The 12,009-nt window shown below is 43.2% G+C and overlaps 2 protein-coding genes across 6 annotated transcripts in view; both read left to right on the top strand.

Annotated features, from left to right (window-relative positions):
• Window positions 1-90: 90 nt before the first annotated feature.
• On the top strand, window positions 91-2,495 carry DDT (D-dopachrome tautomerase). Its single transcript, XM_042865708.1, has 3 exons — window positions 91-233; window positions 307-482; window positions 1,034-2,495. Exons 1-3 carry the CDS (start codon window positions 126-128, stop codon window positions 1,104-1,106), a joined length of 357 nt encoding a protein of 118 aa, XP_042721642.1. The 5' UTR covers window positions 91-125; the 3' UTR covers window positions 1,107-2,495.
• Window positions 2,496-3,684: 1,189 nt separating this feature from the next.
• The window catches only part of CABIN1 (calcineurin binding protein 1), a 91,877-nt gene continuing 83,552 nt past the window's right edge, over window positions 3,685-12,009 (top strand). For 2 of the 5 annotated variants that reach the window (XM_042865569.1, XM_042865567.1), the window contains exons 1-15: window positions 3,688-3,816; window positions 4,649-4,711; window positions 5,182-5,244; window positions 5,881-5,973; window positions 6,120-6,233; window positions 6,402-6,536; window positions 6,783-6,963; window positions 7,482-7,611; window positions 7,975-8,124; window positions 8,550-8,833; window positions 9,160-9,328; window positions 9,688-9,824; window positions 10,185-10,402; window positions 11,103-11,181; window positions 11,438-11,625. In XM_042865569.1, the coding sequence (XP_042721503.1) occupies window positions 5,236-5,244; window positions 5,881-5,973; window positions 6,120-6,233; window positions 6,402-6,536; window positions 6,783-6,963; window positions 7,482-7,611; window positions 7,975-8,124; window positions 8,550-8,833; window positions 9,160-9,328; window positions 9,688-9,824; window positions 10,185-10,402; window positions 11,103-11,181; window positions 11,438-11,625 (1,887 nt within the window). In that variant the 5' untranslated portion in view covers window positions 3,688-3,816; window positions 4,649-4,711; window positions 5,182-5,235. Of the gene's footprint in view, window positions 3,817-4,648; window positions 4,712-5,181; window positions 5,245-5,880; window positions 5,974-6,119; window positions 6,234-6,401; window positions 6,537-6,782; window positions 6,964-7,481; window positions 7,612-7,974; window positions 8,125-8,549; window positions 8,843-9,159; window positions 9,329-9,687; window positions 9,825-10,184; window positions 10,403-11,102; window positions 11,182-11,437; window positions 11,626-12,009 lie in introns of all 5 variants that reach the window. The other 3 variants (XM_042865568.1, XM_042865566.1, XM_042865570.1) reach the window with 2 other exon arrangements.

Raw genomic sequence — 12,009 nt, 5'->3', positions numbered from 1 at the left:
CCGGGCGGAGCGGGAGGAGGCACCGGGCGGAGCGGGAGGAGGCACCGGGCAGAGCGGGAGGAGGCACCGGGCAGAGCGGGAGGAGGCACCGGGCAGCGGGGCACTGCGGCGGGCAGGAGGCGGCCATGCCGTTCGTGGAGCTGGAGACCAGCCTGCCGGCCGAGCGGCTGCCGCCGGGGCTGCCCACGAAGCTGGGCGAAGCCGCAGCCACCATCCTGGGCAAACCCGCCGAGGTGAGCGCGGGGCCGGGGGCGGCGGACGGGGGGCTCCGGGGAAGCCGCGACGTGACCGCGCGTGTTCCGGCAGCGGGTGCACGTGACGGTACGCAGCGGAATGGCCATGGTGCTGTCGGGCTCGGCCGAGCCCTGTGCACAGCTGTTCGTCTCCGCCTTCGGCGTGTTGGGCTCGGCGCAGCAGAACCAGCAGCACAGCGCCCGCTTCTTCGACTTCCTGAAGGCGGAGCTGGGCCTCGGCCCCGAGCGGTGAGTGCGGTCCGGTTCGGCTGGGGGGCGGTGTGGGTACCAAAGCTTGGCTGCCGACGCGAAGGGCGCCGGGGGGCCGAGTCCGGGGCGGCTCCGGCTTAAAACACGGCTGGGCCGCTCAGCGAGCGGCGTGGGGACTGCTGTTCTCTGCATGTCAGTGACTCCGGCTGGGATAATCGCTGCAAACCCGTGCAAATGGGCCTTCCTGAAGGTAAGACGAGTCCCCTCTGCCCCCTGTCTGCTGGTAGGGATGTTCGCTGCCCCGGGCTGCTGTCAGGACAAGTATCTGACTGGGCGATGAGGTACCTGGGTACTGCTGGAGTCTCTCTGCGGGCAGTGCTGCAGTTCATTCTGCTTCGGGGTTTGTGCAGATGAGCTCTGCCACCTGTTTGTACCCTGCCCACACGCGGCTTGTCTCTGCTTCTGTTCAATTAACACCGCTGTGTGAGCCAGCCAGAGCTTAGGGAAGATTTTCTAGTTGGTTGCAAACTGGGAAGGGATTATAAATAATTCTAAAATAATATTTTTCTTTTGCTCTTGTACCCAATAAGGATCATGATTCGCTTTTTCCCGCTGGAGCCCTGGCAGATTGGCAAGAACAGAACAGTCATGACTTTCCTGTGACCCCTCGAGCGGCCGTTTGGAACAAAGCAGTGATGAAGAAACCCAGAGATGGCCTGCTCCATCTACCTTGTTTCCTCTTAAATCAGCTCTAATAGTTCTGCACCTTCACCTATGTGATTCTCTTCTGCTTTTGGACACTGTGCATAATAAGAGTGGGGCATTCAGCTGTACCGTTACCAGCAAAGTAGTTCAAAGTCCTTGTCTGAAGCCATGTAGCACAAAGGTCTCTGCAGGTGCCTCAGCCATTAGCAATCTGGAGATGGCCATGCTTAACAGGCTGAGACAAAGCTTTTCTTGCAGAAGTCCAGAATTTATTTGGCTTTACTGAGAACTGCAGAGGTCCTCCAGTTTATCCAGATTACCTCACGTTTTGTAGTGCAGAAAGATCCTCCTTTCTGTTTCTCTGTGGCAAGAGGTGGCTCCTAGGCTGGCTGAGGAGAACTGGACGTATTCCTTAAATTATTCTGTTTTCAGGCTCCCAAAAAGCCCTTCCTGGAAAGAGGTGATTGTTGGAGACAAGCTTATGCATTAATTTCATTGTTTATTTAAGGCTCGTGTCTGATTTTGTGCTCTGTGTTCTACCATTGCCAGTTGCAGGTGGCTGCTCCCACAAAGTTCTGTTTGCCCACAGAATCTTTGTGGTTGGCTATTTGTGTGTCGGTGGCTCTGTGTAGAGGATGGAGCTGCTAGTGAAGAGTTGCACTGTGTCACAGGAAAATGTTGTGAAAATTCTGCCTCTGCTGCCTTTAATCCCTGCTGTTAACCCTGGTGTTCAAAATAGCTTTCATTTCTTCATTCTTACAGGGAGTTTTGGAAAGGGACAGACATCTCACTGTGCCCCATTGCTGATTTTTCGTCTGCCTGCCCTGTGCAGAGGGGCTGCTGTAGTTGTCCACAAGTGACTGAGCGCACAGGCAGCATTCTGCCTATGGCACTCAGAACCTTAAAACTTCTGTTGCACTTTCACTCTGAAGTGTTTTGGATTTTAGGACCTACATGCTCCATCACTTTATAACTGGAATGTACGTGGTATTTTACTAAAACAAAAGCACAGTAATATTATTCCAGCCTTCCACATGAGAAGTCGTACTGCCTTTCCCTCCACTCTGGGACTTTGTCAGGTGCCAGGCACAGAAGCAAAGAGGACCTAATTGCATGCCCTTGAGAGGTAGAGACCATTAAACACAAGGCTGAAGAGTCTCCATTTCTTCATAATCTTGATTAGATTTTTGTTTGTTTATGTCTTGAGCTCAAGCTAGTTGAAAATGCCCCTTCTAATTATCACTTGAATTTGGTTATTCCTTACGCAGCATAAGTATCTTCTGTGTTTGCAAAATCCCCCCTCAGGGGGAGCCGCGCTGTCTGATTAATAAAATGTATCAAAACCTGTTTTGATGAGTGTCAATTTGTTGGCTTTTTTTCTTAGCTTAGTGCTTGGAGACAGATGCTGTCTGCATGGATCCCTGCCTTTTCTCAGATCTCCAACTGAGTGCTTTTGAAATAGGAAATAAACAGTGAACTGAGCATGAGATACACATGTAACTGCAATGTATTTTGTTGTGTGGAAGAAGGCAGACAGCCCTGGTTTTGCCAGGGAGATACAAAGGTGCTTGACCTACCTGATTGAAATCTCTGACGTGCAGAAGGTAAGGTACCTTTAATCCTGCTGTGCAAACTGCTCCTTTCTTAAGGGCACATCTGTGCCATGAAAGGGCAGCAGTCTTTATTTCCACTACAGAAACCTATTTCTGACCTGTGCCCCAGCTTTGGTTCTTTTCCTCAGTATTGGCTGCTGCCGAACTAATTTCAGATTCGGTTAGTGCAATTATTTTAGAGCTTATAACATTTTCTCACATTTTTGTTGGCTTTATGTTTGGTAGTTGGAGTCAAACAGATGTGTTACCTTTACCCTTCCCCCCCTCCTCCCCCCCCAAATTACTATACAAAGTCCTCTTTGCCTGCATTCTGTATGCAGATGGTTCTGCTTCCATGGAATGGGGTCTGCTCCCTGCTGGTTTGTTCCAGAGCACTGTGTCAGTGTGTTTACATACTCAAAGGTAATGACCTGAATACAAGGCCTGTGTAACCACTGCCTAGCTTTGAAATGAGAACCACCTCTCTGTGTATTTACACAAGGCTGAGGACTGGTGGAACGCCGAGCAAACGAAAGGGCACTGCTGTCAGAGAACTATTACAAAGCCACGATCCCTTTGGGATCTGTAGGCACAATGCTGTGGTGCAGCAGCCTATGTCGCTGACAGACAGCCCCGTTCTGAGCTCCGAGTGACCATTTTCCCTCACAAAGTTCATGCGTTCAAGACTAGGAGAATTATTCTTCATAGTGCGAGGATCTGCCTGGAATACCAACAACCCGCTTGCATTTTGGACTAATTTCCAAGCCCCTGCGCTGGCTCTGGCTGTGCCCTGCAGGTAGCGCGACTCACAACGCAGCAGCCCTTTCCCGCCTTGAGGCACCTCAGCCCTGCCCCGCCCCGCCCCGCTCTCCCATTGGTTGTCTGAGGAAAACCTGTCCAGCCAATGAGAAGCCGCCTTATTGACGACGGGCTCCGGGGCCCTGAGGGAGGTTGCCGTGGAGACCGCCGGTGGGGCCGCGTCTCCGGGGAACCGCTTGTCGCCTGAGGGAGCCCGCTTCTCCGGGAGCCTAGTGCTGTGCCCTGCTGTGCCGGCAGCCCGGGGGCGGCCCCGCCAGGTGAGTGTTGTGTCCGCTGCGGCCCCGTGGAGGGGCCGCCGTGTGGCCCTGCCCAGCCCGCCGTGAGGGCGGTGTGAGCCTGGCGCGGCGCGGCCTCTCCCGCCCTTCTGTGAGGCCGCTGTCAGGCAGACGTGGGCTCCCGCCCGGCCCCGGCCAGCTCCCGGCATCCTGGCAAGCAGCGAGGGGGTGTCCCCGCTCCTTTTTGTTACCGCATTTTGGTAAAAACCAATTTCGCTGAAATGCGGTGAAAACGGTATTTAAAAAAAAAAAAGAAAAGAAAATTTAAATATTTAAAGCACCAAACCCCAAGTGTTTCTTAAAAAAAAAAAAAAAAAAAAAAAAATTTTTTTTTTGCAGCGTATGATTCCAAGTATAGCAATAAGGAGAAAAAAAAAAAAAGCCGGGGAAGCCCAAACCACACCCTTTGTTTCTGGTTTTGAAGTAGAGAATCACACAATAGATGTCATAGACGATCATCACAGGAGCTGCCATCTCACGTTGCAGCCTACTAAGGGAAAAAGGAGGTGTGGTTTTTAAAGTCAAGAGGCTTTAATGGATGTTTTTACCGTTTGATGATGTGCTCACATATAATAACTACACCTAACTGATGTTGTTGTTTTATTCTGGTATTTTGTACAATTATGTACTTAATTCCAAGTTACTACAACATTAACTTAGATCCATCTATCCATATCTGTTCCAAGATTCGTGCTTGAGTAAAGAGCAGAGCTAAAGTTTCCCCTGCTTTTTCTATGCTTGCAGTCTCTTTGGCACTGCAGCCACGGAAGTAAATTGCTGCTAACAGTCTCTCTCCTGTTGACTTCCTGTACAGCTTTGAAGGAGACCATGTGGATTCAGCAAAAGCCTTGAGCACATTTATGGAATAGGCGTGTTTGTAAGTTGAACTTTAGAAACATTCACTTTAAATATCTAATTGAGTTGGGGTCATACGGCTTTGTTTATTTAGATGTCAGAAGTATCTGCACTTTCTGCCAGTACCTCTGGTGTTTGATATTTTAGGAAAAAGATATGGTGATATTTCTTCATATGTTTATATGTTATTTCCATATGCAAAATAAACAAGGACTCCCTGTCTTGAAAGAGATGTGATTTCTTTTTTTTAAAATAATGTTCAATGAGTGACTTAAAGAGAAAAATGCTTACTTGCTGTGCATTTATCAGTCTGATTTAGCTGGTAGTAAATATTCCCTCTAATATCATTCCTCTGTGGTAAGCCAACTTGTCTCGTGGCAGTAACGATGATGTAAGACAATTTATTGGTATTTGATTAAAGTATTAAATATTTGTTTTCTGAATGCTTTTCTTATGGTCAGAATAAATGTTTTAATCCTGTTTGCTTTCCAGACCTGTTTGCATTTAGCCCACCCTCTTAAACCTGGAGAAGGACAGTGAATATTTATGAACATGGTAAGGATTTACAGTGTTTGATATGTTTTGGTAGAATAGAATTGGAAATTTCCCCTCTTCTTAGGGCTAAGAATAAATTGGCACCATCAGAATGTTGGCTTTGAAGTGGTACTGGAGCAGCTACTGGTAGACTTAAGTAAATTTTGAGAAAACCAACCATATTGCACGTGCACATTCTAGAGGAACTATTGCTTGCAAGATGCTTGGAGTCCTCACTGTTGTATTAGCTGACTTGGGAGGAAAAAACTGCTTTGCCATATTTTCATTAGCAGTTAATGATACCTAAATTCACAGCAGCTCTTCTAAGATTAAGTAGAACCTTCACAATATGGGAATATGCAGTTCACACATTTGCCAAGTAACGTTAAAATAAAAAACATCCAGTTTGCAAGATAAACTGAAATGTACTGAAACAGCTGCCCAGAGAGGCTGTGGATGCCCCATCCCTGGAGGTGTTCAAGGCCAGGTTGGATGGGGCCCTGGGCAGCCTGGTCTGGTATGAAATGGGGAGGTTGGTGGCCCTGCATGTGGCAGGGGGTTGGAGATTTGTGATCCTTGAGGTCCCTTCCAACCCGGGCCATTCTGTGATTCTGTATGAAGGTAACAGCTCTTGTGCCATCTCAATTGCCATTCTAGATTCGAATCGCTGCACTGAATGCGAGCTCCACAATTGAGGATGACTATGAAGGTACCTTCAAAAGTCACAAGACACAGACAAAGGAAGCACAAGTAAGTAAATCCAGAATTCTCCTAATAGATGTGATTTGTAGGAATTTTGTCCTCTTTTGTTACAGACGACTCTTTTGGTCATCTGTGTTGTTTTGTTGTTAAAAAAGTTGTGTTACTGTCTTATCTTTTGAATCTTTAAACTACAGGAAGCAGAAGCTTTTGCTTTGTACCACAAAGCTTTGGACCTTCAGAAGCACGACCGCTTTGAAGAGTCTGCCAAAGCTTACCATGAGCTGCTGGAGATCCGTCTTCTGCGAGAGGTCAGTGCTCCTTGGGGGATGAAACTCCAGAAACTTTTTATTACATTGGTATTACCTTGTGTCTTACTGGCTAATTCAGAATGTCACTGTTATCAGTTGGCAAGTTGTTTGCTGCTTTTTTTTTTTTTAACTAATTCCTAATTCTCGTGTTTATATTATTATTTCCAGGCAGTTCTTTCTGGTGATGAGAAAGAAGGGCTGAAACATCCAGGCTTGATGTTAAAATATTCCACCTATAAAAACCTAGCACAACTGGCAGCACAACGGGATGACCTGGAGACAGCCATGGAGTTTTATTTGGAGGTACAGCACAGCTGAAAGAAAATACTGGAGCCTCAATGTTTGCATCAATTTCCTGAAATACAGCTGTTCACTTTTCAGCAAACCTTTGTGTGTGTGTGTCTGGGTGCTGGGTGCTTTCTGATGTTTTATGGCCACTGTTAGTCCCTAAGCCACTTGTGTCTCACTTAAAAATTAAAGCAGCTGTAATCTCTGTAAACAAGCAGATATGCATGTCTGAAATGTGAGTAACATTGTTTTGCTTTCCAGGCTGTAATGCTAGACTCTACTGATGTCAACCTGTGGTATAAAATTGGTCATGTGGCAATAAAACTCATCCGCCTGCCTTTGGCTCGTCATGCGTTTGAAGAAGGTCTCAGGTGTAACCCTGACCACTGGCCTTGTTTAGATAACCTTATCACTATCTTGTACACACTCAGTGACTACCCAAGTAAGTACAGTAGTAGACCTTTAAAGAAAATACTCAATAAATGTGTAATTTCATATTAAAAAATAATGAGATGATGGTAGATTAGGGTGTGATGGAGATTTTTACTTCATGAAGAATTTTTGATGATTTGTATCTGTTCTAATTACCTTAAAAATAAATGCCCAGTGCAGTCTTTATCAAGAACTATGAATCGATCTGCATATTGATGTTGGGTCTCTGCTTTTGATGTTAAAATATTTAAGCATTTTACCTTTGAGTAATGTCCAGTGAATTAACTGATTCAAATGGTGTTTAGGAGAAAAGTTACAAGATGGCAGAAATGTTGAGTCTGTTGAGTCCCATTGGTTTGCCCACTGTAATGATCCTAATTTTATTGATGTAACTGCCCATATGAGCAAAAGCTGCTGGGATTCGTTGTCCGTTGCAGCAGTGGAATCTGACATTAAGACACTTAATAATATGAAAGTAGTGCATGGTGAGAGTAGTGATTGACCATTCAAATTGTATTTCTCTGTCAGCATGTTTGTACTTTATCTGCAAAGCCTTGGAGAAGGATTGTCTCTACAGCAAAGGATTGGTTCTGAAAGAGAAGATCTTTGAGGAGCAGCCTCTCCTCCGGAAAGATTCCTTAAGGATGTTCCTCAAATGGTGAATGTTATCTTGTAGCCTATACTGCATTTGGAGTGTCAACTCTCTTTTGTAATCCTACACTTTGAGTTTGTTGTTTTTTTTTAAATCAATCCCTCTTCAAGAAAGAAAACAGCACCTTCTGTTTTCCTTTCATTCCTCACTATTTGAAAAACGGAGTAGGACAATCTCCATTTATCGTTCAATTTTTAAGTGAGCAATTATTTTTGATGGTGAAACACTTCTGTAAGTGTGCTGTAAAGTTTGCAAAACTGGGTTATTTGGATGCTTGTTTTAACACTTCATATTACACTGCAGAAAAATATAAATCAAGACCTGAAAAAAGCACACAAACCTTTGTCTTTGTTTCTTAATACTTTCTAGTGACATGTCTATCCATAACGTAAATGTGAGTGCAGCTGAAACGGGAAGAATCATAGATGAAGCACTGGAGCTACGTAAGAAAAGACAGGCTTTGCTGGTGCAAGAGAGAGAGCCGGACCTCAAGCTGATCCAGCCAATTCCCTTCTTCACGTATGTCGTATTTTCTGTTTGTAACACGTTTATCTGAAGCTACTTATGCTGGCAGCTGTGTTGTTTAGGTTTGTTTTTTGTCCAAATGCTTTTGTATTTTCAGTTTTTGTTTGGTCTGTTTATGATTTTATTGTAAATGTGTCAATTTTCAGTGTTTGATTTAACATTTCAGACTGATGTTAAAAAATCTTAAGAATGAGTTGGTAGCCATTCCAGCTGTATAATTGGATTTTTTGTTCTAGACTAGTTTGTGAACTTCAAAGTAGGTTTAGGATTTTAGATGTTTTTTACTGTTGATATAATGGAAACTTTTAAACATACTGTAGTTCTTTATTTACAGCAAGTTATAAGGATATTTAAAGTTAAGTACCTCTGTATTAAGGCATAAAGGGTTGATTTTCATAGTGCTGTGTTTCCATGTGCAGATGGAAGTGTTTAGGAGAAGCTTTACTTGCCATGTATCACCACCTCACAACATGTGATCCTCCTCGGCCCAGTCTGGGAAAGAGAATTGATCTCTCAGAGTACAGAGACCCCGGTCAGCATTTGGTTCTTTCTCCCACCTCAACTCCTGTCAGTGTCATTCAGCCAACTCCTGTCAGCACCACTGCAGTGGTGGCAATGCCAGAACCTGTGTTAGCTTATACTCCTGTGACACCCAGCTTTCCAAGCCACAGTCAGAATTCATTGGAGCCAGGAGCTGCTGTAGGTGAGCAAGGTACTTCAGTTTAAGATTAAATATATTTTTCCAACTGCAGAATTTTCAGCAAGTCTACTTGCTTCAGAGCAGCTTTTTTAATGCAAGTTTACAGCCAGTTTGTATTTGGTTGTGTTTTTAAAATGTTGATATGTTCAAAAGGAAAATGATCAATTTTCAGTATTTCATTAGAGTAAGATGGTTGCAGACACAAATCATCTTTGTATTTATCTTTATTAATATTTATTATTTTCCTAAAAAGACTTCCCACTTTTTGTTTGATAGTTCAACACATCAGTGTCTTTTTTTTTTTTTCTTTTTTGAAATTCTGGTTTCAGGTGATATGTCTGCAGGAGATAAATCCAAGAAAGGGGTGAAGCGAAGAAGAATTACAGAAGACAGTGGTGAAACAGCAAAAAGGAGATCTGCCAGAGTCCGGAACACCAAGTGTAAGAAAGAAGAGAAGGTTGACTTTCAAGAGCTGTTGGTGAAATTCCTTCCTTCCAGGTACAGGACCTTAAAACTGCTATTCCCACATTATTTTTGAAGGACACACCTCCTTCAATCTCATACATGTAATAAAACTGTTTTTAATGAAAGCTATTGAAAACTAATTTAAAAATGAGAAATTTTCTGGTAAGGTGAGACAGTTAGAAGACAGTGCAGATGTCAGATTGTGCAGATCAGCAAACAGGGCGGTCTTGGTTTCGACAGAACTTGCAAGTACTTTATCTGTGAGCATGCTTCAGTGGCTGTGCTTTCACTGCTAAGCTGTGTATATCGTGCCATGCTTAGATTTGACTTCATAGTGAAGGAAAGAATGAGGATTTTGTTGGTACAGTGTTTTTGTCCCCCTTTCAACACAGATTAAGGAAATTAGATCCAGAGGAGGAGGAGGACCCTTTCAATAACTATGAGGTGCAGTCAGAGATCAAAGAAGAAAATTTCCAACATGTTGGACCTCACAGAATGTCATTTGATTCTACAACATTCATGGAATCTGGTAAAGATTTGTAATAACTGTTGCTTATTCTGTCTTGTATGCTTTTCTGTATTTCCATGTCTTGCATATAGAAGAAAGATACAAACATGAAATTAATATATTCATGATAAAATCATACTTTTATCCCAATTAGTAATGTGATTTTGAAGTCCTGGGGACTGGTTAATTGCTGTATGCAAGCACTGAGTTGCATGGAATTGCCCTTTTAACACATTAGAGCCCAATAACTTAATTCTGCCTCTGCAGCACAGGATGGTAGTGTGGCCCTTTTGTGAGCTTAGTGCATAAAACACTGTCAGAACTAACTTATTTTAAGTCACAGCTTAGTTATGCATAGCTTTGCTTTTATCTGCTTTGTAGAGAAGCAGGATGTTCATGAATTCTTGCTGGATAACCTGAACAATGGTGGCATCTTGGAGCTGATGATGAGATATCTGAAGGTCATCAGCCAGAAGTTCCTGGTGAAGTGGCCTCCTGGTTTGTCTGAGGTTGTGCTTAGTATCTATACTAGCTGGAGAAAGCACAGTACGAGCCTTCCCAATCCATTGCTGAGGGACTCAAGTAACCAGCATATCAAGGTAATGTATTTTTGGTTGTATCAGTAGTGTTTCTACTTAGTTGCAAATGAAAAAACAAATTCAGAACACTGTGCTCTGTTGTTTTTAGTTAAACACACACAGTGTTGTTGTGTATCAGATGTCAACATTTTATACATCTAGTTATGTGCTATTGTATATCTGTGTATTTTCATATGTACATCCCTTTTAACAAATTGAATTATGTCTTATAAATTCTTGTTGTGTAAAATTTAGAAGGTCACTACTTTGTAATTATACCATTAAAATCACTGTCCTTGTGCTTGTCTTTTCCCTTTAATCCCTGAGCTTATTTCAAATTTGATCTGTCAATTATAATAAATGCAATGAATTTGGGGGTTTTGAGACTGCAGCGAGCTCCTCTGGTTCCATGCCCTGTCGGACCTTTAACAATTTTCATAAGCTCATGGATTTTACAGATGGATTTGTAGCCCTTCTTCCTATGAATGTAATCAGAAAATAGCATATTCTTCACTGCACAAAACCACCTGACAGACACCCGTGGTGCTTTCCAGTCTGCTCCTGAACTTTATTCATCAAGCATTAATAAACCAGTAAGACTAGAATGCGTATTCAGTGTCATGGAAATGATGACTATTTGTAATTTCTCTCTCTCTCTCTCTCTCTCTCTCTCTCTCTCCTTTTTTCCTTCTGTTTTTCCAACTTCACACTTTTTCTGCAGGATATGATGTTGATGAGCCTTTCCTGCATGGAACTGCAATTAGATCAGTGGCTGCTGGCAAAAGGGAAGAACTCTACAGGTGAGAGTCAGGTGCTTCTTTCTCTCTTCTAAAACTACTGTAGGTAAATTAAGAAACTGTTCCAGGAATTCACTGGATTTTTTTGGAGCTGTCTCCTCTATATGCTGATATCTTTCTCTGTACACACATCTGAAAGGTGCTTATTACTGCTGCGTCATTTGGCTTCGAGCAGATCGGTACTTCAGAAATAACTGGTATGTGGGACTCTTCTCATGGGATGCTGGTAACTTTATGATAAAACATAATTGATTTACAGTTTCTCCACGAAATTGCCCTGCTGTCTCTGTGAATGGAAAGTTTGGTTCTGACTTGCCAGGAATTCATTTCTTGGGAGACCTGCTGCAGTTGTCGTTCGCGTCCTCGCAGCGAGATTTATTTGAGGAGGGCTGGATGGAGTTTGTCACTCGGGTGTATTGGCTGAAAGCTCGCTTTCTGGCGCTTCAGGTTTGTTCTACTCTTGTTTTAACCAGACTTTTCTCAGCAATTAAAAGTCGTGTTATTCTCAGCTCATTTTAAGTGTGAGAATTAAATCAGTTAAACAGTTAAAAGCATGCACGTTGGGGAATACAGGAATGTTTCTTGACTCAGTGTTTTGATCAGTATGAATGGAAGAATTATTTCTACTAATTACTCTTTTGTATTCTTAAAAGAATGGGATTTTAATTAATCCAAATTAATCCTTAGAATTCCACTTGAATTTGATTTCTCTGGTTTGTTTTACCTATTACAAAGGTCACTGATAAGATATACTTGATTTGTTTGCTTTGGTTTGCTTTTTTTGGATTTGATTTCATGTGCAATAATCACATTGGCAATGCCTACACTGAA

This window comes from Lagopus leucura, unplaced genomic scaffold (assembly GCF_019238085.1).
Source record: "Lagopus leucura isolate 7727_CA_CO unplaced genomic scaffold, USGS_WTPT01 Super-Scaffold_806, whole genome shotgun sequence".
NCBI classification, from domain to species: domain Eukaryota; kingdom Metazoa; phylum Chordata; class Aves; order Galliformes; family Phasianidae; genus Lagopus; species Lagopus leucura.
The sequence above is the reverse complement of the archived record's forward strand: the minus strand, read 5'-3'. Positions and strand labels throughout refer to the sequence as shown.

Excerpts from the sequence above, each read along its gene's own strand:
- DDT (XM_042865708.1), top strand. The coding sequence starts at position 126 with ATGCCGTTCGTGGAGCTGGAGACCAGCCTGCCGGCCGAGCGGCTGCCG. Across the intron at positions 234-306 it reads TCCTGGGCAAACCCGCCGAG|CGGGTGCACGTGACGGTACG; the intron begins GTGAGCGCGGGG and ends GTGTTCCGGCAG. Across the intron at positions 483-1,033 it reads CTGGGCCTCGGCCCCGAGCG|GATCATGATTCGCTTTTTCC; the intron begins GTGAGTGCGGTC and ends GTACCCAATAAG.